Source organism: Mauremys reevesii, linkage group 2 (assembly GCF_016161935.1).
Source record: "Mauremys reevesii isolate NIE-2019 linkage group 2, ASM1616193v1, whole genome shotgun sequence".
Lineage (NCBI taxonomy): Eukaryota > Metazoa > Chordata > Testudines > Geoemydidae > Mauremys > Mauremys reevesii.
This window is the reverse complement of record NC_052624.1, coordinates 205,990,975-206,017,706: the sequence shown is the minus strand read 5'-3', so window position 1 is coordinate 206,017,706 and position 26,732 is coordinate 205,990,975. Positions and strand designations below refer to the sequence as shown.

Below are 26,732 nucleotides of genomic sequence, written 5' to 3'. Positions count from 1 at the left end.
GTCCCTCCCCAGCTCCTCACACACACTGGGTAGGGCCGCCCAGAGGATTCAGGGGGCCTGGGGCAAAGCAATTTTGGGGGCCCCTTCCATAAAAAAAAGTTGCAATACTATAGTAACATGTATTTGGAAATGTAAAAAATAACTAGTGAAAATTAATTTGTAATAATTTGAAAATACACCAAATACATTATTTAAAAACATTAAATGCTTTACTGGTCTGTCTACATTTGCAATTACATAATGGGCTGTTGCTGGGTGATGGTTGGTGCCAATGGGCTGTCACTGCCTGGAGGTGGTGCTGCTGTTGCCCAGGGCTGGGTGGGGAGCTGGGCTCTGGGGGGTGCCTGGCTCACAGGGGCTGGGCTCAGGACTGTGGGAGATGGGGTTGGAGGTTGTCTGGCTCAGAGGGGCTCGCCTCGGAGCTGGTGTCAGGGCTGTGGGGGGAATGAGTACAGGTGGATGTCCGGATCAGAGGGGCTGGGCTCGGAACTGGGGGTCAGGGCTGTGGGGGGAATGGGGTCAGGGGGGTGTCTGGATCAGAGGGGCTGGGCTCGGAGCTGGGGGTCAGGGCTGTGGGAGGAATGGGTACAGGGGATGTCCGGTTCAGAGGGGCTGGGCTCGGAGCTGGGGGTCAGGGCTGTGGGAGGAATGGGTACAGGGGTGTCCGGATCAGAGGGCTGGGCTCGGAGCTGGGGTCAGGGCTGTGGGGGGAATGGGTACAGGGGGATGTCCGGATCAGATGGGCTGGGCTCAGAGCTGGGGTCAGGGCTGTGAGGGGATGGGGCCGGGGTGTGCCCAGGTCCGAGGGGCTGAGCTTGGAGCTGGGGGTCAGGGCTGGGTGGGGCGGATGGGTTTGGGAGGGTGCCCACCTCAGAGTGGCTGGGCTTGGAGCTGGGGGACAGGGCTGGGGGGGGAGGCTGGGTTTGGGGGGGGTGCCCATCTCAGTGGGGCTGGGCTTGGAGCTGGGGTCAGGGCTGGGCCTGGGGGTAATGGGGTCGGGGTGCCTGACAACCACCTCCTGAGACCCCCAATCCAACCCCTTCCCTGGCCCCTGACCGCCCTCCCCACAGAACCTGTGCCCCTCCCTGCCCCTGAGTGTCCCGGGACTCCCTGCCCCTTAGCCACCCCCTGCCCGGCTGCTTACCCCGGCTCACCGCGCGCAGCCGCATGGCTCCAGAGGGCTGAGCTCTTCCCGCTCAGAGCCGCGTGGGGAGGCGGGGCCATGAGCTCCAGGCTGAGCTCAGCTGCCCCTGCTCGGCCCGGAGCTTGTAGCCCCGCCCCCTGACCACGCAGCTCTGAGCGGGGCGGAGCTTAGCCCCCCCCTCCCCCAGCCAAGCTGCTGCTGCTGCGCTGTGTAGGACCCGGGGAACAAGCGGAGGAGGAGCGGCCCGACCACTGCAGCCAGGCGGGGCCGCGCTACCGGTAAGGGGCCATCCCTCTCCCCCAAGCGGAGCCGGTAGCGCGGCCCTGCCCCGGCTGCAGGGGACGGGCCGCTCCTCGGCTCGCAGCGGCAGGATGAGCTGGGGCCCCAGCTCTAGGCACCAGCTTGTTTTGCTGGTGCCTAGAGCCGCCCCTGCCGGGCGGGGAGGGGGGAAGCTCCAGCCGTGGTGACGGTGGCGGCGGCGGCGGGGGGTGCGCTCCAAGCAGGGGAGAAAACATTGGTGGGGCAGAGCCCCTGCTTGGGAATATTCCTGGGGCTAAAGCCCCAGAGCCCCATATAAGTCGGCGCCTATGCCGAGCGAGTCAGTAAGCTTCGCCATCTCCCCTTGAGACGTCCGAAAGCACACTCCACCACCATTCTGCACTTGCTCAGCCGGTAGTTGAAGAGCTCCTTGTCACTGTCCAAGGTGCCTGTATAGGGCTTCATGAGCCAGGGCATTAGCGGGTAGGCTGGGTCCTCAAGGATCACTATAGGCATCTGCACATCCCCAACAGTTATTTTGTGGTCCGGGAAGAAACTACCTTCCTGCAGGCGTCTAAACAGACCAGAGTTCCTGAAAACACGCGCGTCATGAACCTTGCCTGGCCACCCGACGTTGATGTTGGTAAAACGTCCCCTATGGTCCACCAGTGCTTGCAGCACCATTGAAAAGTAGCCCTTTCGGTTAATATACTGGCTGGCCTGGTGGGCCGGTCCCAGGATAGGGATGTGAGTGCCATCTATAGCCCCACCGCAGTTTGGGAATCCCATCGTGGCGAAGCCATCTATGACGACCTGGACGTTTCCCAGGGTCACTACCTTTGAGAGCAGTAGGTCAACGATTGCGTGGGCTACTTGCATCACAGCAACCCCCCCGGTAGATTTGCCCACGCCAAAGTGGTTCGCTACTGACCGATAGCTGTCTGGCGTGGCAAGTTTCCAGAGGGCTATGGCCACTCGCTTCTGCACAGTTAGGGCTGCTCGCATCCGGGTGTCCTGGCGCTTCAGGGCAGGGGCCAGCAAGTCACACAGTTCAAGGAAAGTGCCCTTACGCATCCTGAAGTTTCGCAGCCACTGCGATTCATCCCAGACCTGCAGCACTATGCGGTCCCACCAGTCCGTGCTTGTTTCCCGGGCCCAGAATCGCCGTTCCACACCATGAACGTGACCCATTGCCACCATGATCTCCGCGGCGCGGGGTCCCGTGTTTTCTGAGAGGTCTGTGCCACTCTGAGACTTTATGTCCTCACCGTGCTGCCGGAGCCTCCTCGCCCGATTTCTCAGCAGCTGACTGTGGAAGAGGTGGACGATAAGGTGCGAGGAGTTGACAACGGCCATAAGTGCAGCGATGATTGCAGCGGGCTCCATGCTCGCAGTGCTGTGGCGTCCGTGCTGTCACTGACCAGACAAGTGCGCGAACAGATTTCCCGCCAGCGCTTTCAGGGAGGGAGGGCAGGAGTGACGGTTGAACGATGACAGTTACCCAAGACCACCCTCGACACATTTTTTCCTCCAGCAGGCATTGGGGGCTCTACCCAGAATTCCAATGGGCAGTGGGGACTGCGGGAACTGTGGGATAGCTGCCCACAGTGCACCGCTTCCAGTGTCGACGCTTGCCCTGTTAGTGTGGACTCACAAAGTTGAATTAGTGTCCTTAGTGTGGATACACAAATTCGACTTTGTAAGGTCGATTCCACAAATTCGACTTAAGTTGAATCGAACTGCTCTTGTAGTGTAGACATGCCCTTAGAGACTAACAAATTTATTTGAGCATAAGCTTTCATGGGCTACAGCCTACTTCATCGGATGCATGCAGTGGAAAATACAGTTGGAAAATATATATATATACACAGAGAACATGAAACAATGGGTGTTACCATACACACTATAAGGAGAGTGATCAGTTAAGGTGAATTATCAGCTGGAGAGAAAAAGAACTATTTGTAGTGGTAATGAAAATGGCCCATTTCCAGCAATTGACAAGGAGATGTGAGGAACTGTGTGTGTGTGTGGCCAGGGCGGGGCGGGGGGGGGGGGGGAATAAGCATGGGGAAATAGTTTTACTTTGTGTAATGTCCCATCCACTCCCAGTCTTTATTCAAGCCTAATTTAATGGTGTCCAATTTGCAAATTAATTCCAATTCAGCAGTCTCTCGTTGGAGTCTGTTTTTGAAGCTTTTTTGTTGTAATTCTGGCCAGAATCACAGCCCCTGTGGTAGTGGAGTACAGGGCCGGTTAACAAGATGCAACTCCCCAGAAACAGCTCACCTGAATGGGGCAACAAAAGGTAGGGAATTGGTGCAGGTATGGCCCCATTCCTTTCTGCTGACCAGCTGCATAGTAGGGGAGGATACTGCACCTTTTGAAGGGATGTTACTCTTTGTACTTCCTGTATTGCTAGTAGACAGGTGCCAGCTCTTGCCAAGGCTATACATGTCAGCTGAGCACTGACAAATTCATAGCTGGAAGCCAGACCAGCTCACCTAAATGTTAATACTGTTCAAGATTGGCGTTAGACTTGTAAAGAGGTGTTTAGTGTTTAGACTCTATAAAATGCTTGTAAATTGCTGCATGCATTAATCTTACTTGTAATGTCTGTATCCCATGCTATAAGGTAATATGGAAGTTTTGCTTTATAACTGTAAAAATACCTGCTCTGAACTTGTGAGCCAAGGCGTCAGGAGTGGTTTCTCCTCCCATCAAGCAGGATTATAAAAACTAAGGGGGCCATTGTGAAGCATCAAACTACAGAAACTGGGCTAACAGCCCTCTCTCACCCATGAAGATGCTACGTGCAAGGAAGCTCATCCCATCAGCTTGAATTCTGAAAAAAGGACAGCTGCCATGAAAATCTTCATCTCCCTCTCACAGGGCTGGAGCTAGGAAACAAAAGCAGAGTGCCCCAGGGTCAACCTGGGTTAGCTCTAAGAGAAATTCAGAGCTGATTGATTACTACAAACTCTGTCACCTTTTGGAACCATAGATTGTTATTCATTTGTGCATAAATGCTGCCTGCTGTAACCTGTAAAAAACGGTCTCATTTCTTTTTCCTCATTAATAAATCCTTAGTTTACTATAGGATTGGCTACAAGCATTGTCTTTGGTGAGCTCTGAGGTACAAACTTATCTGGGGTAAGTGACTGGTCTCTTGGGACTAGAAGCAACCTGAATACTTTGTGATCTTTGGTAAACTTGACAATTTATCACTAAGTCCAGCTTCCCTGGGTAGCAAAATAGACTGGAGTGCCTAACGGGACTGTCTGTGACTGTCTGGTGCTTGAGGAGTTCACATTGGTTACTGGGTTGGTGAAATCTAATGATAGAACACACCCGCCAGTTTGGGATGTCTGCTCTGCTTTTGACGTTCTGCTCTGAGGTTGGCACGCACGGTCAGCGACCACTTCAGACAGTGTGACACTTCCCACTCCGCCACAGTTTAGGTCTGCATTCCCCCTTACCATGGGCAATGTGCTCTTAGCACAAAGTAGCCCACCACCAGGTTACTATATTGGTGCCAGACTAGTGACAAACCAATCACTTATCTAGCAAATGCTAGAATCACAGCCAGTTGTTACATGCTTTGAACTGGTTTCATAACTGAGACAATCCTGTACTAAAGAGCTTTTGGGCTCCAGTTGATTCCTATACTAATTTGGCATGCTACATTGACTGTGGAATTAGGAGCAGATTTACCAGTCTTTTAAGTAAAGTTTTGTATATAGAACAACTGAAAACCACATTGATTTTTAGCGTATAAACTATTCATGCCATTGTACCAGAGTCTGATCACTGTATAAATAAAACCAGAACAAAGACTCGACAGTGACTCCACCCTGTGGTTGATGTATTTTTTGTCTAGGTTTGTCTTCTCAGACTGTAATTACCTCAGAGCAGAGAGTGGCCCTGATTTTGCCTGCATGTCAGTTTGATGCCATTGTATCTCCTCCTACTTTCATGGAGTCACTTTAGATATGCACTGATGTGAGAGGAAAAAAATCTCAGGCTTAGTATCTCATGTGGTATTCTGTACAGCACTGAACACACTGTGAACACTTAACGATTAAACAACAGTATTGTGATTTTGTTTAATGAATCCCATTGGCCACAAAGTCTGTGTTATTCCTTAGTTAATAGCCAAAGAATTAGTTAAATCCACGGTTCAGATCCTTCACTCATTTTCTTCATTCCTTTCTTAGCTAAATACACTTTAATATTAGTTAGGGCCTGACCCCACAAGGTGCTTTGTATGCAGCAGGCTCTTGGGAGCTGCTGACACAACTCTCGCTGAGGTCAGTGGGAATGGAGGGCACTCAGCACCCTCTAGGAGCATTCAGCAGATTGCAAGTTGAAATTCATCCCTTTGCAGAAGGCCATCACAAGACCCAGGCGCTACTCAAGCTAAACACTCACAATACTGTTTAAGTGGGATGTGCAGAGCTGATGAGAGGAGGGACCGGGGAGACAATTGTATTGGGCCCCGGAACTGAACAGGGCCCCCAAACCATCTGTAACTGTGGTGAAATGGGAGGAGGTGGGTCCCCAGAGAACATGATGTACTAAGGCCCCAAATTTCTCTCAACTGGCCTGGGGACTTGAGTGTCCTTGTGCTGGCCCTCTGCCTAGAATATCATTCCTCATGATTCCTATGGCACACACGCAGCACGACTTGCAGGAACAGGAGCACTGGAGGAGATTTAGAAATTGCTAGACTGGTTTGTCCAGCCTCTTACACCATGAACACTCATTTTCACTCGCTATTTATTTATACAGAGCACTGGAAATATTCCTGGCTTTTTGTCTGGTTTCACTGGCCATATATTGTTCCAGTGTTTATCTTGGTTAGCTTGATTACATGGTAAGCAGTTCAGTAGCCCCCAAAGTAGAAGGAAACCAGCAAATCAAAACACGTATCAGTATCCTTGACCATGGTGCCAATTTTTGCATAGTTGTGGAAAATGCAATACACATGCTTTTGTTGTTTGTGATGGTAAATGAAGAAAAAATATACTACTATATCATTTCAATATACTGTACCCACAAAGTTGAAGCAACCACAAGTGATGCTGTACAGATGGTTTTCTCTTGCCAGTGAGCTGTGTGCTCGGCCCAGTTTCTCTTAAACTATCGTAACTATACTCTAAAACATACAACTGCAGTCAGACTTGAAGACTTAAATAGGTTTTCAATTGCAGTGTTTTCCCCACCATCATGGACTTCATTCAAGGTCTGGGCTGGATAAAACAGCTGTTCTGCTTGAATTGTTATATTTTTAGCCTCTTCTCATATATGAAGTGCCAAATTCTGCATGTACTCTGAGACTCAGTAATAATGTCTGCTAAATAAGTAAAGAACTTCTAATGACATTTCAGTGAAACATTCTGCCTGGCATACTTTCTCCCTTATTCAAAATTGTTAACCCACACAGCAAGAGAGTTGATTTAAACTAATAAGACAAAACTGGGATTTTCATCCACTTATTCCCTTTCAAAACTTTCAGGGTTTGGATAAAATGGGATCTAGATTTGAACTACCTCACATTTATTTTGGTTTTGGAAAATTAAATCCCCAACTGATGAAACTTAAAAGCTCCAAACCAACCCACAGTTTTATCCTTTTCTGTTTCATATAGTGTTGGGATTCCCTCCAAGACCTTTCCATTTGGCTTATCCAGAATGCCTCATCCAGTTCTGGAAGAACACTTCATCCAGTTTTCTGGGATCCATAAAACCTCAGTTCAACTCCAAATCATCATCAGGTTACTTTATTAGGCATGTAACAGCTCCTTGCTCATGCTGGCCAGGTCCAGGCTGCTACTACATCTATACTTCTTGCATGTAAGGGCCAATCACTTTGCAGGCAAATTCATCAGTTCAGGGTGTTCCTGCCTATTTTGTTTACTATAAACATACCCACAATACCTGAGATAGTTTCTGCCTCCCTTGTTTCAGCAGTTAGTTATTCAGGCTTGTCTTGTCTTGGTCCTGCTCCTGCTCATGGCAGCTAAGTTAGCCTTACATCTTGATTTTGAATGAAACTAAGGTCACCTCTCCACCATAACTCCACCATAACTCTTATCCAAAAAGACCCTCTAGTGGATTGGAAAAACTAGGATCTGGAGCCGAACTTTTTCATAACCAAAAGTAGCTCTGGTTTTGGTTAAAGAATTCCTCTTTTGCGTCTTCCTGGATGTTCTTAGTGGACTTCAAGATTCCTAAGAAGGTGACACTTTTTTTCTCACTATATCCAAGAATGTGACACTTTTTTCTCATGGTACAAGTGACCACCTGTACACAATTTTTTTTAATGCTGTATGGGGCGGCCTGCTATTTCCTTTTTCTGCAACCTGTCTTCAAAACTCTAGTTCAGTGAGTGGCACATTTAACACAACTGAAAAACTGGGAAAATCACATATTTCAGAACTTATTGAGGAAGGAAAGGATGTGCATACAATAATTTTAAAAAAACAACTAAGTTAGAAACACCAGGAATTTCTGCTTTTGCTGAGAAAGGTGTTTTGGCTTCAGGGCACCAACTGGCGACTGCTTTCAAGTGCTGAGGTTCTATTCCTTTCACTTTTGATGAGAATGAGCATCATCATCATCATCAACACCCATGAAAATGACTCACTGTGCTGTCTCTGAGAAGGGAGCTCCTCAGTGGGTGATCTTACTAGAGCTGTAAGAATAACTGATTTTTTCCTTTTGCTGCCCGTTTAAAAAAAAAAATTCAAGTCAACCCGAAACAAACTTTTTCATATGTTTTGGTGAACCAAAAAGTTGGGAAAAAAATTCTCTTTAGGTTGAATGAAGTGTTTTGTTCTACCGGAAACAAAACATTGTTTAGTTTTCAAGCTTCTTTACATTTCTAACTTTTTGAAAATAAAATTGAAATACATTTTGAAACACAAAGTCATTTTGACTAAAAAATAAAATCAAAGTTGTGTTTCAAAAATGTCAAAATGAAGCTTTTCAGGGTCCCCACCTCAACTGAAACCATTTGGAGCATTTCCCATGAATTGGTGAAATATTTTGGTTGACCTGAATTTGCATTTTTTGGCCAAAAAAAGTTTTAAACAACAAATTTTACCCAGTTTGGAAGGGACCATCATGAGAATTTCAGTGCAGGTCTCCCTCTGAAATAATTCTCTATCCCTTTTTCGATTTCTCCCAATTCTTTTTCCAGTCCTCTCCTTACTCTTTCCTATGTCCTTTCCTCCCCTAATCTCTGTAGCTCTTTGCCCTTTTTCCTTTCTCCTTCTCATTCTTCTTAGAAAAACAAAACAAAAACAACTTTAAAAACATTTGAGGGACACTACATGCCTAGTAAGATTGCCAATGACCTCCCATGGTTGACAGTGATAAATCTGCTGTTGAGAGCTTAGGCCACAATAAAGTTCTATGCTAATATCAATAAAGCTTTAGCTATTTATTACTAAAACTTACATCAGGGGTTCTCAAACTTCTTTGCACCGTGACTGCCTTCTTACAACAAAAATCACTACACGCAGGGCCGGCTCTGGCTTTTTTGCCGCCCCAAGCAAAAAAAAAAAAAGGGGGGGGAGGGGTGCGGAGCGTCAAAGCAGGAGGGGAAAAAAACAAAACAAAACAAAAAAACCTGTGGCACGGCCGGAGCAGCAAAGTTGGCGGGCACACCTGCAGCGCCGGCCCGGAGCGGCAAAGAAAACAAAACAAAAAAACTTGTGGCGCCACCGGAGTGGCAAAAACCAACCAAACAAAAAAAACCTGCAGCGCGACGGGAGCAGCCAGGGGGAAGGGACCTGCACTGCGGCCGGAGCGGCAAAGCAGGGAAACAAAACAAAACAAAACAAAAAACCTGGGTCATGGCCAGAGCGGCACAGCAGGGGAAAAAAAAAAAACCAGCACGGCCGGAGCGGCAAAGCTGGGGGGAAAAAACAACAAAAAACCCCCTGCCGGGCAGCCGAAGCCAGGATGCAGGGGGACTCCCTGTGCTGCAGACGTGCAGCGGAGTGCGCACCCAGTCTAGCGGGGAGGAAGGGGAGGGAGCGGGGGAGAGAGAGAGCAGGGGGGCGGCCAGGGCTTCAGCAGGGCGCTTGTCCCGCGGTCCCGACCACTGTGCTGCCTGCCAAGAGGGCTCCGCGCCGCTCCAGTCGGCGGAGAGGGAAGAACAGGGGCTGCCCTGCCCAGTTTGCTGCAGGACGCTCCCCTCCTCCGCACTGCTGCCCCCTACAGGGTGGCTGGAGCGGCAAACCAAAAAAACCCCCCAAAAAACCTGGCCGTGCTGCCCTAGGATTGGGCGGAGTGCCGCCCCATAGAATTTGCCACCCCAACCACCAGCTTGCTCAGCTGGTGCCTGGAGCCGGCCCTGACTACACGAATCCAGGAGGGGGCACCGAAACCTGAGCCAGCCTGAGTCCTGCCCTGGGTGGGTGGGGCAGAGCCCGAGCCCCACTGCCCTGAGTGGGGGGCCCAAAGCCGAAGCTCAAGAGTTTCAGCCCCAGGCAGGGGGACTGTAACCGGACCCCTGCTGCCCAGAACTGAAGCCCTCAGGCTTTGGCCCCAGGCGGTGGGGCTTGGGTTTTGTTTTGGCCCCAGACCCCAGCAAGTCTAAGCCAGCCCTGGTGACCCCATTAAAATGGGGTTGTGACCCACTTTGGGGTCCTGACCCACAGTTTGAAAACTGCTGACTTACGTCAATTATGTTAGCAGGTTGTGATGCTGTCAGGAGTCAGGTCAGGAACATTTTGCCTGGTTTAACTGTTACAGTAAGAAGCTGGAAAGCTTGAGATGTTTTTCTCTCAGGCCTGGTCTACACTAGGAGGCACCTTATATCGATTTTAATGGCTCTTTAAACTAACATATCGGATTAGGTTAGTGTGGCAGTGCACCAGTGACCGCTCTGGACCGCAATCTGAACTCGGATGCAGTGGTCAGGTAAACAGGAAAAGCCCGCGAACTTTTGAATATTTCCTGTTTGCCCAGCGTGGCAATGCAGTCCGAAATCAAAATAAAAAGAGCTCCTGCATGGACCATGCGGATGTGATCGCTGTAAGGGCAGGCAAATCCGTTCTATCAGCGCTCCGTTACAGAAGATGAAATTCAGAATCCTTTTTAAAAATCTCCAGACAGACGCCATAGCAGGGACTCAGCGCACTGCAGCGTGAGCCAAAGAATCAAATGGACGCTCATGGACTGGAGGACTGAAGCTATCCCACAGTTCCTGTAGCCTCCGAAAATTATTTGCATTCTTGGCTGAGCTCCAAATGCTTCTAGGGTCAAACACAGTGTCCGGTCAGGCATAGCTTGGCAATCTACTCACCCACCCCCACCCAACCCCAGAAGCGAAAGGTAAAACAATCCTCTGACTCTTTTACATGTCACCCTATCTTTACTGAATGCTGCAGATAGACGCGATAGTGCAGCACTCAACACCAACATCCTTGAAATCCATCCTCATCATCAGCATCAGCTGATTGTACAAAAAGCTGGAAATCCATCCTCATGATCAGCCTCAGCTGATGGTGCAATATGGCTGGTAACCATCCTCATCATAGCAACAGGGGGCTGAGCTCCATCAGCCCCCACCCTTCATGTGTAAAGAAAAGATTCAGTTGCCCCTGGACTAGCAGTGGGATGCTGGGCTTCTCTCCTACACACTGCTTAATGTCCTGTCTGGACTATCATAGCAGCTGGAGGCTGCCTTCCACTCATTTCTCACTAACAAGTCAGTGTGTCTTATTCCTGCATTCGTTATTAATTCATCACACAAGTGGGGACAATGCAGCCAAGAAAGGCTGGGGAAGAACGGAATCAACAGGTGGGGTTGTTACAGGAGCACCCCTGTGAATTGCATACAGATAATATTTTCTGCAGGCTCTGACACAGAGCAGCTGTGCTCTATTGTTCTATGATACGGTGGTTCTCTAGCAAACTTGCCTATATTAGGCAGCTCTGTTTCTATTTTTAGAAACCAAAGGAGGGATTGACTCAGGAGTCATTCCCTGGCTGATCGGCCAGGGCACTTATGACAGCAGCTAATGGTACAAAACGATGGAAGGTGCAATATGGCTAGTAACCAATCTTGGCCTGGCTGATTGGCCAGGGGCACTAGCAGCAAATGGTACAAAAGGACTGGTAGCCATGATCATCCTCAGTTCCAATTTATGGAAGGGTTTGGATGGTGCAATATGGCTAGTAACCATCTCTGCTGTCATGCAAAACAAGCTCCATGATTGCCATGCTATGGCATCTGCCAGGGCAATCCAGGGCATTTACCCAGAACCACCGCGACAATGATTTTTGCCCCATCAGGCACTGGGATCTCAACCCGAAGTTCCAAGGGGTGGGGAGGCTGCGGGAACTATGGGATAGCTAGGAATAGCTACCCACAGTGCAAATTTTATAAATTCTGTTTTACAAAACCGGTTTATGCAAATTCGGAATAATCCCGTAGTGTAGACGTACCCTCAGTTGCTACTTCCACTGCCAGGTTTTTACTTGCAGAAAACAGTCATAAATTACACTTCTTTTACTATCAGTAAACAAAATATATCTCCTCTTTTAAGTGAATGTAGTCAAAGTGAGGCTGCAGAACTAAAGAAATATTTTCTTCGCAGTCTGCCTGGGAGTCCAAATGCCAGGGATGCAGAAACATCCTTCTTTTCAGTTGTACATTCAAACTTTTAACACTCAACATAGCACCTGGGTCTGTAGTTTGACTCAAAAGTCCTGACAGTTTGGAAGCAGCCCTAAGTACCTGGAACTTTCCCAGCTGCCTGAGTCTCCAGCCAAAGGCCTTTGTTTAATCAACTAGGATACTTCAGGCTGATGGAATCAGAAAATTAACCACTACAGGCCATGTGATGATCTCAAAGTTCTTTTGAAGATCCAGACACTGATTCAGAATTCACACCGATGAGAATCAGTATAAGTGAGATCAGACTCAGGTCCACAGTATCATTCATTAAACATTTAATAAACCCTATGTCACCTGCTTTAAAAAAAAATCTAGGACAGCTACATTGGAGCCAGAGGATAAATTAGTTGGGCATGGGCAGGGGAGTGAGGAGCCAATCAGCTCCCCTCTCCCCCTGGATGACTAATGGGAGTCAGAGATCCCATGGGGAGGGCGGGGAGACACCCCTGAATTCCTCCAGCCTGTACTCCTGACTCCTTCCTTTTTCTCTCGCTTCTGTCTCCCTTCCTGCTGGTCTTGTCAAATTTTCCACACTTGTTGATTCAGGTCTGGGGCATTGTTCTTAGGAGAGTTTGTTTGCTCACATCATTCCTTGGTTGTGTCTCAAGATGAATGAAACCTAACTGACCACTGCAATTACATGACATAACACAGGATTAATAGCTGTTTTGGAGATGCAGTGTCAGTCATTAACCCTTTCATAGACACTGCACGTAGTTCACTGCTTGTGCCTTTCTGCTGGGCTCATCCTGCTCTGCAGCACCAGCTGTTGAGTTCTGCTCCACAGAGTGATACATGAAATAGCATACTAAAATCACCTGCTTACACTGGGAAAGCAGCAGTAGCAGTGGTGTTACTTAAGTTAGGACTAGGAGGAAAATAGGGGAGCAAACTGTTAGGTGTGGGTCACACCTAAAAATTATTTAAATCTGTTTTTCTGATATAACAGAGAATTGATTTCAACAGAACTATGGGCCTTTAAAAATCAGGCCCTAGCTAACTCAAAATGGAGACACTCAAATTTAATAGAATTTAATCTCTCTCTGCCTCAGTTACTCCATCTGAAAAATGGGGATTAGAATATTTACCCACTTTAGGAAAGCACTCATAGACACTGAGATCTTTGGATAAGAAAACCCTAAACATATGCAAAGCATTATCATCTAATAAGAGTCAACTGTGTATTATGTTTCAGGAACAGCTTTCAGATAGGAGTACTGGGTGCAAACAACCTAACTAGTTTTAATATGGAACTTGATTAAATTTATGAGCAGGATTATATGACGGGTTTGCCTGTGAAGACTGGACTCAGTGACCCAGGCAGTCCCTTCCAGCCCTATATTCATATTATTTGACTAGTACTGTGGCTTTTATTGGTATTAGAATAAAGAAAATTCTCACACAAATTTTGGAGCATTAACCATAGTTTATTTTGAAAAACAAACAAAATTTTTATCTTCATCACTGAGACAGAAAAATATTGGTTCCTAGAAAAAGAAAACAAATTAGAATTTTTTTTTCCAAAACAGAGTTTCTTTATTTTAGATGCCATCAAACAAGTGAGGGGGAACTTAAGTGAGGCAATGAATTGCCAGGTGGACTGGTAGTTCCTAAGAAGTCCCATCTACTGCAGAGCAGCCTTACACAGTGAGACACAGTAAATGAGGAGCTGTACTCTAGAAAGTTAGCCCAAGACATAGTCAATTCTAATTCTCTTTACATATTCTTCTGGTAATAATGTTCCAGCTGGGCCTTTACTGTCAGCTGGCTGTGACTTTCTTTTAATTTATGTATGTACATTACTTTGAAAGTGTCAAGTACTAGACAGAGTAAGTGATATCAGTATTACCATCACCAAAAGGCTCAGCCAGGAAGTCAAAAAGGTGTGTGTGTGTGGTGGGGGGAGATCAGTTTCCAAATCCATATTCTGATGTCAATGGGGGAATAGTAACAACTTCTCCTCCGAGTGGGAATATAAACAAAGAGGAGAAAGAAAAGGAGAAGGAAATCTATGGACTAAGGATGGAGAAATTCCATTTCTTTTGTATTTTACATGCTGACTTTGGCTGAGACCGTTGTGATTTTCAACTAAGGTGCTTTAATAGGGCTGAACATTTTTGTTTAATCATATATTCTTAACAAACTAGATCTCCCAGATGGCTTTGCCTCCATTCTAGCTAACCAGATTCCTTTGCTTGGCACCATGCTCCAGGCAGCTTATCATAATTCCATTAATAACATCAAAGACTAATTCTTACCGCTTGTTAAAACCAAAAGAGGTATCTAGTGAAAAGAAAAATTAGAACAGCTGAGCCATTTGATATCTAGGAAAATAGCAAGGTTGGAACAGGCATATCTGTTTAAACAGTACAGTGAAACTAGACTGAACTATAGCTTACTTGGGTTCTGGGCCTGCCCCATTAAAGCCAGCAGATATTTTATCCTGGATCCCTTTTCCCAGTTCCGAGTTCCCTAGTAAGGCTTTATGAAGATGAGTTGTATGTTTTTTCTCTTAACCTTTTAAATGACACATTTCTAGCAGCTAGATACTGCAGGAACAGAGAATTAAAAATTCAAGTCACTAGATAAAATAGATAATAGTGTTTAGAGATACCATCTGCTTGATTATGATCTACCTTACAGCAGTGTAAATAAGGAGTAACTGTACTGTGGTGTGAGAGGAAAATTTTTATTTGGAAGAACTATTCTTTCATTTAAGTTGGCTTTTAATACATATGCAATATTTCTGACAATTTGTATGTACCCATATGCACAACTGCCAACTTTGCTATATGTGTAGACACAGAATATGCAATACTTACTTTAGTGTCTCCCACTTAGTGCTTCTTTCATTGGAACAATTTCAGATGATATTTATGGAAAATTGAAGGGATGTGAAAAGTTCTAATCAGCTGAAAACAATTCATAACAAATCAGTGATATGAGCAAAAGAGAGTTTTTAAAAGATCTAGCATTTGATGCTGCTGTAAGGCACAACTTTTCCCCCCATAACATCTACAATGCCAGTCACTTAATTATTAAGGGTAGTTATACTATCAGTGAAATAACATTTAGTTTTTATGTTCAATTTAAAAAAAATGGAAATGTACATTCAGTATGTCAAGAGAATACAGACAGTTCCGTTTTAGCTGGATGTAGCTTCCCAGACATTGCTAGAAGTGGACAAAATAATTTTCTCATGCAAAAGTAACTTTCTGCACAACTTGTGCTGTCATTCAAGCCATAGAGAAGATGAATTTACATGAAATTTACCAGACCCCACATAGCAACTCTGACTTCCATGGCAATCTCTTGGCCTCTCATGGCATCCAGTCTGCACTCTTGCCAATTGTCCTCCCTATCATGACAGTTTTCTGACCTGTACTGGTGACTTCCGCACTCCTTTTGAGATTTCAGTCTTCTTTTTCCACTTCACATTTCCCTTTCTCTCTTATATGAATGCTGGCTAAGATGGACAAAAGGGTATTTGCTTTATGAATCTGTCTTAGCTCGCCTGCACTCTGCAGGCCAAGTTTTCAAAGATGGTTGTCTAAGTTGTGCATGCAGAGGGCATCTACTTAATGTCACCCACTGAATCCATCTCTGCTCCAAGCATAGGCACAGAGACCCAGATCCTCAAAGGCATTTAGGTATCTAATTCCCTTTGAAATCAATGCAAGTTAGGTGCTAAATATGTTTGAGGATGTGGGCCAGGATAATTGAGAATCAGGCCTATTGTATCTCTGACTCAGGAGTGGGTAATGAGAAACACCACTGAATGCAATCTCCATCTAAATTCTTCATATAATAGTTATTATTCAACAACATTTTACAGCCTTAAACTGGCTCAACTCACTATTCTAAGCTGCTGGTAGTCTGAGAATGGGAAATGTCCCTGAATGGAAGAAAATTGGTCATGGGAGGATCACTTACTGAAATGTATTTTCATTTGATGAGCACTGTAACACACGAGCCATAGGGAAAAATCCATCTTTTCAGAAAGAATGCCATATGTCCACTGCCACAGGAGATGAAAGATGGTCTTGCGGTAAAGTCTCCCAGTCCTGTGCTAAGAGATTTGGGTTCTAGTCACAGCTCTGCCTTGGACTTGTATAGCTATGAGCCCAATTTGTGTCTCAGTCACACCAGCGGAAATCAGGAGCAACTCCACTTAAATCAGTAGAGTTATACTGATGTGAGGTCAGAATGAAGCCTACCTGTTCCAGACAGTATGATGGAGATATGAAAAAGATACTGCGCTAATGTTATCACCATAGCTATTGTATAAATATATAAACACAGCACTACTATATATTTATACATTTTTGTATATATAGGTACCATATAATATTCATAGATCATCTGATTGTTATTCAATACATGACAAAAAGAAAATTCCTCAGGTAATCTAACTTGTTCTAGGAAAAGCATTGCCTCTGAAATGGCTTTTCATTATTAACTGTATTTGTGGATTGTGCTGTTATGTTCATTTTTCATACCCATTATGTTCTCTATGGATTTCTGCATTTCACTTTCCAGGTAGTTTCTGGGAATAAATTATAATTGACATTAAGAAAGAGGAGGATGAACTTTGGAGAGAATATGGAATTTAGGCCCTGGGAGCTCTAGAGCCAGTAAGGCAAGGAACTTTAATTGGTTACACTTATAAGCAATGCCTGAAAATATGAAGTACAAAATCTTGTCTCCTTCCAGCAGAGCTGGAGTATTTCAACAGGCCTATCCATACTCAGCCAAGGTAAACTGGAGGTCACGAGGCAGTAAAAAAACAACTCTCTTCCACAAGGGTACAAAAGGACATGCATGATGGTGTAGCATGTGGCCTCAGAGAATACACAAAATAGAAACCAAATCACAAGGATTCTGCTAATAAACTTTAACTGTTTGCTTTTTTTTTATTGTTTAAGATAGGCTATGCTGCTGCTGTCTAGGCAACAGCTCTTTAGGGATATGGAGGAAGTGGGTTGGACAGTGATATCATCCATTAACCATACTAAATTCTGGTGGTGGCATTCTTAATTTTGCTAGTTTTTTGGCAGGGGAGGATTGGGCCAAGGAAGTCACAAGATTAATTTATATTAAAACATTTTAGAGAAATGCAGGTTGACTTGACCTTTTAGAATACATCATGTTTTATTACCACATTTTAAAATCCAGCTTTAAAAACCCCATCACATTTCAGTATGCTCAAATTCTTTGTTTCTGTTTTATAAATGTCTTTTAATGTCTTCTTAGTTTGACTTTCAGTAGTAAGCAGCACCTGTTATGGCAGAGCTCCTAAAAACTGCTTTGTAATAGAGGAATCATTAAAACATTAAAAAAAGCTAGCATCTTAATTCTGTGATATTTTTCTGTAGACAGAGAAGGAGGGAGGGAAGTAAGGCAGACATCACAGTGTCTTGTGTTAACACGACCCATATAGTACAGCAGTACATTGATGGTTCACTGACTGTGATTATGGCTATCATGAATATCTAGTCCCTGATCTACTTAGCTGTTGCTCACACAGAGTAGACTTGCATAAAAATCAGCTTCAAAGTTATTTAATCAGAGTGGTTCATCTGGGAAAAAAACTTTTTTTTTAAACTGGAAAATATTTCTCTATAGCTGAGCAGAGCTAAGTCTGACAACAGCCTGAATTATTATTAGTACCTTTGCTGTTTTCTTTGGCCCCTGTGCACTATATTTGTTTTAAAAAAAAAGGACAATAAAAAAGAACAAATGTAAAAAGCAAATATTTTGTACAAAAATACAAAGTTTTAAAAGCTCTTAAAAGTATATTCCATATTATTGATAACAACTTGACTATATATATATTTATATAAAATCTATATACTATATGTGTGTATCTGTATAATTTTCCTATATTTGGGATTTTAGCAAATGAAATGTACTGTTTACACTGTAGCTTTATAAGTATTTCCTATAGCTCAATGACCAAGAGTCTCACTCAGACTGCTATATTTCATGTTTTTGAAGACAAAACTTGTACACTTGTATGGTCACTGGTTGACAAAAAAATGTAACTGATTCAGTCCAATTGCATTTCCAATAAATGCATTGTGCTGTGGGTCCAGAATCCTTGAATAATCACAAGATGGCAAAGATGAGTTGCGGCTGAATTCTTTTTTTTGCATTAAACCAGTCTTCAGTGCTTCCTTTTCAATTTTGTTAGGAGATGATGAAGTCCCATAGGATTTTTTAGTAATTTGTATTTGTGTCTGTAAATTCACAGCCTATTACAATCCAGGTGTCTAGGCTACAGTGAGAGAAAGAAAGAAGGAACACAGGTGAAAGGCTTGTAAAACAAATTATCAGCAAGGAGGTTTATTGAATTCAAAGAATCTTGGAAAATTCTATCATATGAGTCTAGGTGTTCAAGAAACATAACTTTTTAAAATATGACCCATATGCAGATATTGTAGACCTCCAACAACTAATATTTTCAAACCCTAAAGTTCTGCTAACATAATACATATTTATCTAGGAAGAAAAGGGAATTCTATGCACAAGCAATTCCTCAATCTGCACAAACAGATGTGGATTATGCACCTGAAGGGTGTACATATGTTTTTTGTGGACGCTGCCTAAGAGCCAGTATCTGAACGTTTGAATCCAGCTGGGAGTTTCTACTACATCCTATGAAATTCTATCTATGTATTGGCAATCATAGCAGCCAGGCATTCATGACACACACAAAAATATTTCTGAAAAAAGCTTTTAAACAATTAATGTTTCTGGCACACTGTAAAATAGTTTCTTTAAACAAGGTCATCATCAGAACAAAAATATTATGGGCCAGATCTGAGCTCTGGCAATGATCATGGAGCAGAGCCCTAAGCAGCTCTGTGGCGCAACAGGGTTCTATTGTGAGTGCGTCCCTAGATCTAGAAAGAGACTCTGCAGTACCTGTGTGTCTGCTCACAGGCTGTGATTCCACCCTGCCCAGCTGCCATTATGTGACACAGAGCTGTCAGCTAGAGAACTTGGACAGGACCCACACTCCCCTCCAGCAGTCAGAGTGGGTGGGTGGGAGTTAAGGAGAGAGGCCCTGCAGTTGCCGAACACTTCCCAGCAGCAGGGACTCCTCATGCCAGTTGGGGCTAGATCTGTGTAGAGCTGTTACAGGCGATAGAGTTTTCCTCCCTGTAAAGCAGCTCCACAGCATCTGTCCATACACAATAGGTATGGATCTCCTCCCCCACATGGTGTAATCATTACTCCTAAGAACATTCTGTGCCAAAAATATAAAAATTCTGCAAAATTCTGCAAATTGTATTTGTCAAATAAACGTGGAGGCTCCTGCATGTCACCGGGGAGCACAGGCCACTGGCTGCACAGAGGTAGGAGATCACTCTGCAGCTCCCCCCGGGACATAGCTCAGCAGTGAGTCTGCACCCAACCCTGACACAATGCAAGGACCGAGCTTGCCCCAGAAACACCCCAGGACCTTGCCGCTCTGTGCCAGGTGCACCAGGTGTGGGCAGGCAGGCTCAGCCGGCAGGATCCAAGTGTGGAGGGGCTTAGTGTGGAGGGATCCAGGTGTGGATTGAGAGGGTTCTGTGGGGGACAATCTGGGTGCAGGAGGTGATCTAGATGCACAGGGGCTTGTTTGGGGGTTCTGGGTGCAATGGTAATGGGACTCTGCAGGGGGGTCCAGGTGAAGGTGGTTGGGGCTCAGCAGGGGTGTGTGTCTGGGTGCGTGTGTGGGGAGATAGAACTTGGATGTGAGGGGTTCAGTGCGGGGTCCAGAGGCTGGGTGAGTGGCACTCAGTGAGGTGGGGATCCAGGTGCAGCTGGTTGGGGGTGGGTGGGGTGGGGATCCAGGTGTGGATGGCTCATTGGGGTGGTCCAGGTGCAGGGGGAGTGGGGCTTGGTAGGGGGGTTCTGGGTGTGTGTGTGGGTGAAGCTTAAGGTCTGGGCACGAGGGGGTCTGGATGCATGGGGGTTGGGTGGATGGGAGAGAAGCTCTCCGTGCATTGATTCCTCCCCCTGCAGCTGAGAAGGGATGTGTGGGGAGTTTGCAGAGCTTCCTGCACCCTGAGGAGAAATCTGGGGGTGGGTCTGACCCATCCCTGGATGCCGTGCAGGGAAGAGGAAGTCCTGTCCTCCCCAGCCCAGTCAGGACTAGCGGCTGAGCCCAGCATAGGGTAGGAGCCACCAGTCCCATCCCTTGCCCCACAGTGATTTACCTCTCTGCTGGCTACCCTGGGCACCCAAAATATACTGCTGGGGAGGGCTGCATGACTGCTCTTGTGGCTTCCCTTTGCTTCCCCACCAGAAAGTCATTTTTTTGCAAGGAAGCAAAGAAATCGGTGGGAGACATGAATTCTGCACATGCGCAGTGGCGCAGAATTCCCCCAGGGCTAAATCATGGCTCTTTGTCGCTATGATGAAACTCTTTTAATTGAACACTTAGCTTACCTTTGTCCATGTCTTTTTCACAAATAAAACTGTTAACATCTTCACATTGAAAGTCATTCCAGAGCCCAGCAGAGATTAATCCAGCACAATCTTCCCCTGGCCCTTGCCCAGTACTCCAGTTATCAGGCTGCCCACTTTTCCAGTTTCTTTCAACAAAATAAGAAGTAGATGTTAAATGACACCACATGATAGTTTTCCATGCACAACAAAAGAGACTAGCAGAAAGTATCATGAGATCAGCTCTGAACTGGAAATACACTCTTCAACAAACATTACATGACTCTTACTGAAAATGGAAAACAGAGACAAGAATCTACTCCGCCTTTGCCTGTCAAGGCTTAAAGCTTAAAATTAGACCAATAAGCTCCATTTTGGTTTGTGGATGTACATGCAAGTGTGATGAGAGTACATGCCACATGCACATGGCACCTTTCCTCCACTGTGTCTGTCTAGTTCATTCTTACCAGCAGATGGTACTGAAACATCCAAGATTCTGCCTAAGGGATTCTTGTGTATTTCAATACCTTGCCTGCTAAAAAGAACACAAAAGGGACATAGAGGGGGAAGGTGGCAAAATATGCACCTGTAATTGCAAAGAAACTGAAATCCTGGCTTGATTGTGATGGGCCTCTCCAGTTGCAAAGCAGGGATTTGTCTATCTTTCAGACCTCAGTTTGGATGGAAAAATTAATTTTCAGACACATAAGGAATTTTTAAAAGTTGGCTTAATTTGGAGGCCAGTAACCTCGATAGTGAAACTTGACCCTGTACTTAGTGTCCTTGCTTGGTGGAGCAAAACTCTCGATTCTGTTTTCATATAATAAATGAGATGTGCTTCCAGTCTCAAAACAAAAGCTCGGTTTTCTTAAAAATACAGGTTGTTGAACAGAAGCTTTGGTTGCTGGCTGAAATGGTGCCATAAGCAGCTAAATAACATGCCTGCTTGATACAAAGGGTCTGACCAAGCATCTGGGAAGAAACACAGACTTCCAGAAATAATGAATCACTTTCAGTGACAGACAGTTCTGAGGTCACTAGAGGACACCCTAAAAGCACAGCACAAGAGAAATCTCCAGTGACACCGGCCAGAGGTTTGCTGTAGCCATCTGAAGTTGAGAGAGGTATAATGGTAGGATTTACCAAAACCAAATCTTTTTTCCATGTTCCTCATGAAAGTGGCCACAAATTAGACACCTGCAAATCATTTATAACAAATACAATGGATTTAGCCTGTTTTTCTGGGGCACTGCATGCTGGGATTTATAGTCTCTGTAGTCCACTCCACTGTATTAAAAATTAAGGCGGCTGCATTTAATACCAATTTGGTGCATCCCTTGGACTTGTGGCTACCTACCAATGCAGCCCTCAGCTTGCCAAAGTTTGGACATACTTGCTTTATACCTTCTCCTTCTGTTTCATACCTTCCATTTGGGTTTTATCTAATAGTTAGTCCTTTCATTTTTTAGTAAGAATGAGCTCTCTATTTATGGCCAGTTGTAATGCAAATGAGGAAAATTTAAACCAAGACCAAAAAGCTGCCTGGGCTTTCCACCCCCACTTCGTAAAAACACTGGCAAGCAGTATCATGCTGCACGGTTGTATAATTCTTTCATTCAATATTAAATTTTCCATTTTCCTTCTGGCAAGGAGATAAAGCCTTGTGCATGGAGAAAGGAGGGAGGTAGGGAAAACAATATTCAGTAACACTTCCAGATAAAGTATTGCTTCACTGGCATCCAGTAACTCATCTCTAGATACTGCAGATCTCTAGTAAAGTGGCGGCAAGAACAGTAGCACTCTGCAGAAAATAAACAACATGGTTCTTTTCAACACATACGTGTACTCTGGTAAGGTTCCATCCAGCCATCTCCACTCATTCTCTTGCTCTGAATCTGTGAGCCCAATCCAGAAGTTGCCTTTCCCAGCAATCTGTCTTTTTATCCATTGCTGCAAGTGAAAATGCAATCACAGATTTCTGTTCTGTTTCTCAGAGCACACAATTACTTGCTTTGTGTAGATTTTGCTTTTAGAAGCTAGAATAAGAACAGTGCTCTTCTCCTTTCCATTCCCAATGCTCAACCACCTTGCTTCCTTGTTGGTTACCTCTTCCTTCTAATTTTGGGTCTTACCCTCTGTTGTCACTCCTAGTATGCTGCTCGCACTTCTGGTAGTGAGTGCAGTAATCAAAGGGTAATTTGGTCATTATTTCTCCCTCTTGTCACCGAAGAATGCTCTCTCCTGAAAAGGTTCCTTACTGGCTGGAACTTTCTTCCTTCCTTCCCTCCCTCCCGCAAAGGTAGACCTTAATTTGTAACAACATCCGAGATGGTATTTATGGTTCACTCCAGAGCTAATCTGTAGTACTCCTGCTTTATGAGGGATCACCATTGCTAATGTACAGATGATTATGGAAGGTTTATGCAGCTCTAGACGTGTTTGAGGGCCTGATTCTTCAAACTTAACTGACAAAAAGGCACTATTTGTCAGTGAGTAAAAACAAAAAGGCACTAGACTCAATGGCACTATTTGCCTGTGGGTAAGAACTCCTCGTGAAAACTGGGCGGTTGGAAGGCCACCACCAATAGTATTTTTTTTTAACTAAGGAAAAGAATAAGCAGTTATACTTTATTGCACCACTGCTGCCGGGCAGGGGCATGTCTGGCTACCAAACAATAATGTAAGGTACGGCTTTTATTCATTATCACTGCTTTGCCTATAGAAGACCTAATAGACTTTATTTAAGATCATAATAAAGGCTTAAGTTGTCTATCTGAAAGATTGAATTAAAAAATAACTATTTGCAACACGGAAAAAATGTGTTTTAGATAATAGGCCACTAACAATTGGCCTGATTCTGAAAGGGGCTGGGCACCCACAACTCCCATTGAATTTGCTGGAAGTGGCAGATATTCAGCAATTTCAGGATCAGGCCCACTGCCTCCTATGTTGCTCCTTTTCACAATAAGTGCTGAGCAGACATGGGAGTACAGCATTCTGAATGGGGTAACTTGGTGTTTTCATTTCACCATATGAATCCATGATGTTCTCAGCTTCCCTATCGCTGTTTAGTTTCCAGACTCAAAATACCTTCAAACCTTATAGCAGGGGTAGGCAACCTATGGCACGTGTGCCGAAGGTGGCACGCGAGCTGACTTTCATTGGCACTCACACTGCCTGGGTCCTGGCCACCGGTCCGGGGGGGCTCTGCATTTTAATTTAATTTTAAATGAAGCTTCTTAAACATTTTTAAAACCTTATTTACTTTACATAGAACAATAGTTTAGTTATATACTATAGACTTATAGAAAGAGACCTTCTAAAAACATTACAATGTATTACTGGCACGCGAAACATAAAATTAAAGTGAATAAATGAAGACTTGGCACACCACTTCTGAAAGGTTGCCGAACCCTGCCTTATAGCTTTCAGAACAGCAGGTGATGCTATTTACCTGCTCTTCTTTGTTGTTTATGATAACCAGATGTGAGGACTTCTCGTCACAGAAAACTTTTGCATCTTCGAAAACTTCTCTTTCAGATGAAAAGTAGTAGCATTTTTCTGTAAAGTTCTTCCAATGAGCAGAACAACCTGTGACATGAAACCCTGTTGTTAAACTGGGGATTTCAAACTGTCCTACAGGATGGTGGCATCTGAAATAATTAGGTGCTGAGTCAACGAATATGCACATATCAGAAATCTGCACCAGAATGCAGAATATAACTTAACCTGCATGTCCAGAGAACTGCTCATTACTCATTGCATTGCTGCCATCTCTTTAGAGATGAGGCACTTTAATCAAATTCCAGAGCAGCTGAAAGAAGTCAGGCAGACACAGGTAGGTAAGCTGGAGTTTCACACTAAGAATCTTTGAGAACTAGTGTGTCTAAGCAAAAGATAACAGAGATTAATGTTAGCCCACTATCATAGTGGCAGGTGCACTAAAAACAGCTACTTGGGCAGATGGGCATGTAAACAGAAAAGTAGGCGGGTGAGTAGATAGCTTACCGTTAGCCTCAGGTATTGATGTTGGCTCACTTTTCAGTGCCAGAGGCATCCCTGGACCTGGTGGCCCAGGCGGCCCAGGTGGCCCAGGCAGCCCTGGTATGCCAGGCAGACCAGGCAATCCTCGAGGTCCAGGTACCCCAGGCTCGCCAACAGTTCCTTGCAATCCTTGAAATCCAGGTGGACCTGGTGGACCTGGAGGACCATCTTTGCCAGGTGGTCCTGGTGGTCCAGGGTCTCCATTAGGTCCTGGCAGACCAGTCTTGCCAGTAGAACCTCTCTGACCTTTGGAGCCAGGTGATCCTCTTGAACCTTTCCCACCTTTTTCTCCTGGTGGCCCGATTGGCCCAACTGGGCCCTTTTCACCGGCAGGTCCTGGTGGCCCTGGCTCACCTTTTTCTCCTTTTTGCCCTTTTAGGCCAGTGAGACCAAAAGGCCCTTGGGGTCCCCTCTCACCTTTAGGTCCCCTTGGACCTGGAGGGCCTGAAACAATTTAAATATGCAGAGGAGGAAAACAAAAAACAGGAAGAGTGTTCAATAAACCTGAGATTAAAAACGTTGGATATTCAATACACTACAAGCAGTAATAAAGCCCAAGCTACTCAAGTAGCCAATGTAAAAATACAGTTGGTTTAGAAAAAGGAGGTGAATCTCTTCACAATCGTTAGTTATATAGTATTTCTTACTGAACCTCCTCAAGACACTTAATGCTGTAGAGGACACAGAAGAAAACATGTCAGACAGGACTTGTAATTTACATTAAACAGACAAATAGTACCCCAGATAATCAGATGAGCCTCAGTTCTCAAAGAGATACGGTTATCATTTGTTTTCTATAAGTCGTGTTATGTGCTTTTTGTCTTTGGTGGATTGACACTGATGGGCTTCATGGCAGCCTTAAGAAGGGATTTGAATAAAAAGAAAGAGCGATTGTTTGGGACACAAGAATAAAGGTTTTTTAATTTGAAGGAGCAGCATGAAAGAAGGGGTAAAGACAATAGTGGAAGGGGGTGGCAAAAAGGATGTTTAGGAGGGCAGTTTGGAGGAGATTAGCAGTCTGTATGTAGGTGTGGGGGGATGGAGTAAGGAAGTGTGATCTAGGACATGGAGTGGGGGCGGGGCAGAACTGTGCAGGGCTTAAAGATGAAGATCTCTCTCAATTTTTAATAGGTGCCTCCCAAAGCAGCAGCCATTGCGGATCACTGACCCCTGATATATGAGGCTTACTGCACCATGATTTCCCCCTAATTCTATCTTCTTTACCATCTTATCCTTTCACGTTTCCTTCTGTTCTCTTTCCTCCTCTACTCCCCCTTTGTTATGTTCTTTCTCCCTTTTTTCTGTTCTCCCTGTTGCTTCCAACCACGCCTCTCCTTTCACTCTAACAGCAAAATGTAGTCAGTGAGAGCAGCGCTGTCTTGGTGTGGAACCTGCATGGGATTTAGCAGTGACATGTTGGGATAGTGGAACAAAGGTAAAAAAAAACAAACAAAAAAAAAAATCAAAAGCAGAATGCCCCCACAATATCAGGGAGACTTGAGAGTTATTGCACCACATGTTTATTACGAAGCAAGAAGCAGGCTGGGAGTGAACCATAGACCAGCAGAATGATGAAAGGGAGAAATGAAGGAGCTATGGGCTATTTGAGAATCATGGGACGGATGAGTAGTGAGAAATAAGCCAACTGGAGGGTTAATGGAAAGACTTACAGAATGCTACCTGCCTATTGGATATTCATAGAAGGACAGAGCACCAGTCATAGCAGGAGATCAGAAAACAGTGAGGAGTGGTCGTCCATATTTGATCATTAAAGCAGGTTTGGATACTGTTCATGGATAAGCACATCTCAGTAAATTTTAATTCTTTTTTTCCCAAAATCTATCCCGTTTAATCTCCATCAAGGATAAGCTCCTAACATGTCTCTGAAAATGCAGGCAGCTACTTCTGTGTGAAATGAGAGCAGGTAAGAAAGGTGCTCTGGACTCACATGCATCATGAACCGTGCTTGTATCTATTCTGAGGGAAGGTTTTATTTCTGTGACCAGTAGTGTTGCCAATTTTGGTTGGACGTATTCCTGGAGGTTTCATCACATAAAGATTAATATTTAATTCCTGGAAACTCCAGGACAATCCTGGAGAGTTGGTAGCCTTAGTGATCAGGGTTCAAGACCTGGTTCAAATCAGGTCAGCAATA

General features: G+C 44.9%; 1 protein-coding gene across 1 annotated transcript in view; it reads right to left on the bottom strand.

The window, feature by feature from the left end:
* Positions 1-13,582: 13,582 nt before the first annotated feature.
* COLEC12 (collectin subfamily member 12) overlaps positions 13,583-26,732 on the bottom strand; it is a 142,387-nt gene continuing 129,237 nt past the window's right edge. The window contains exons 6-10 of the mRNA XM_039527330.1: positions 24,542-25,021; positions 23,988-24,124; positions 22,374-22,483; positions 20,537-20,682; positions 13,583-18,371 (exon numbers count right to left, since the gene is read on the bottom strand). Of these exons, the coding sequence (XP_039383264.1) occupies positions 18,367-18,371; positions 20,537-20,682; positions 22,374-22,483; positions 23,988-24,124; positions 24,542-25,021 (878 nt within the window). The 3' untranslated portion in view covers positions 13,583-18,366. The remainder of the gene's footprint in view (positions 18,372-20,536; positions 20,683-22,373; positions 22,484-23,987; positions 24,125-24,541; positions 25,022-26,732) is intronic.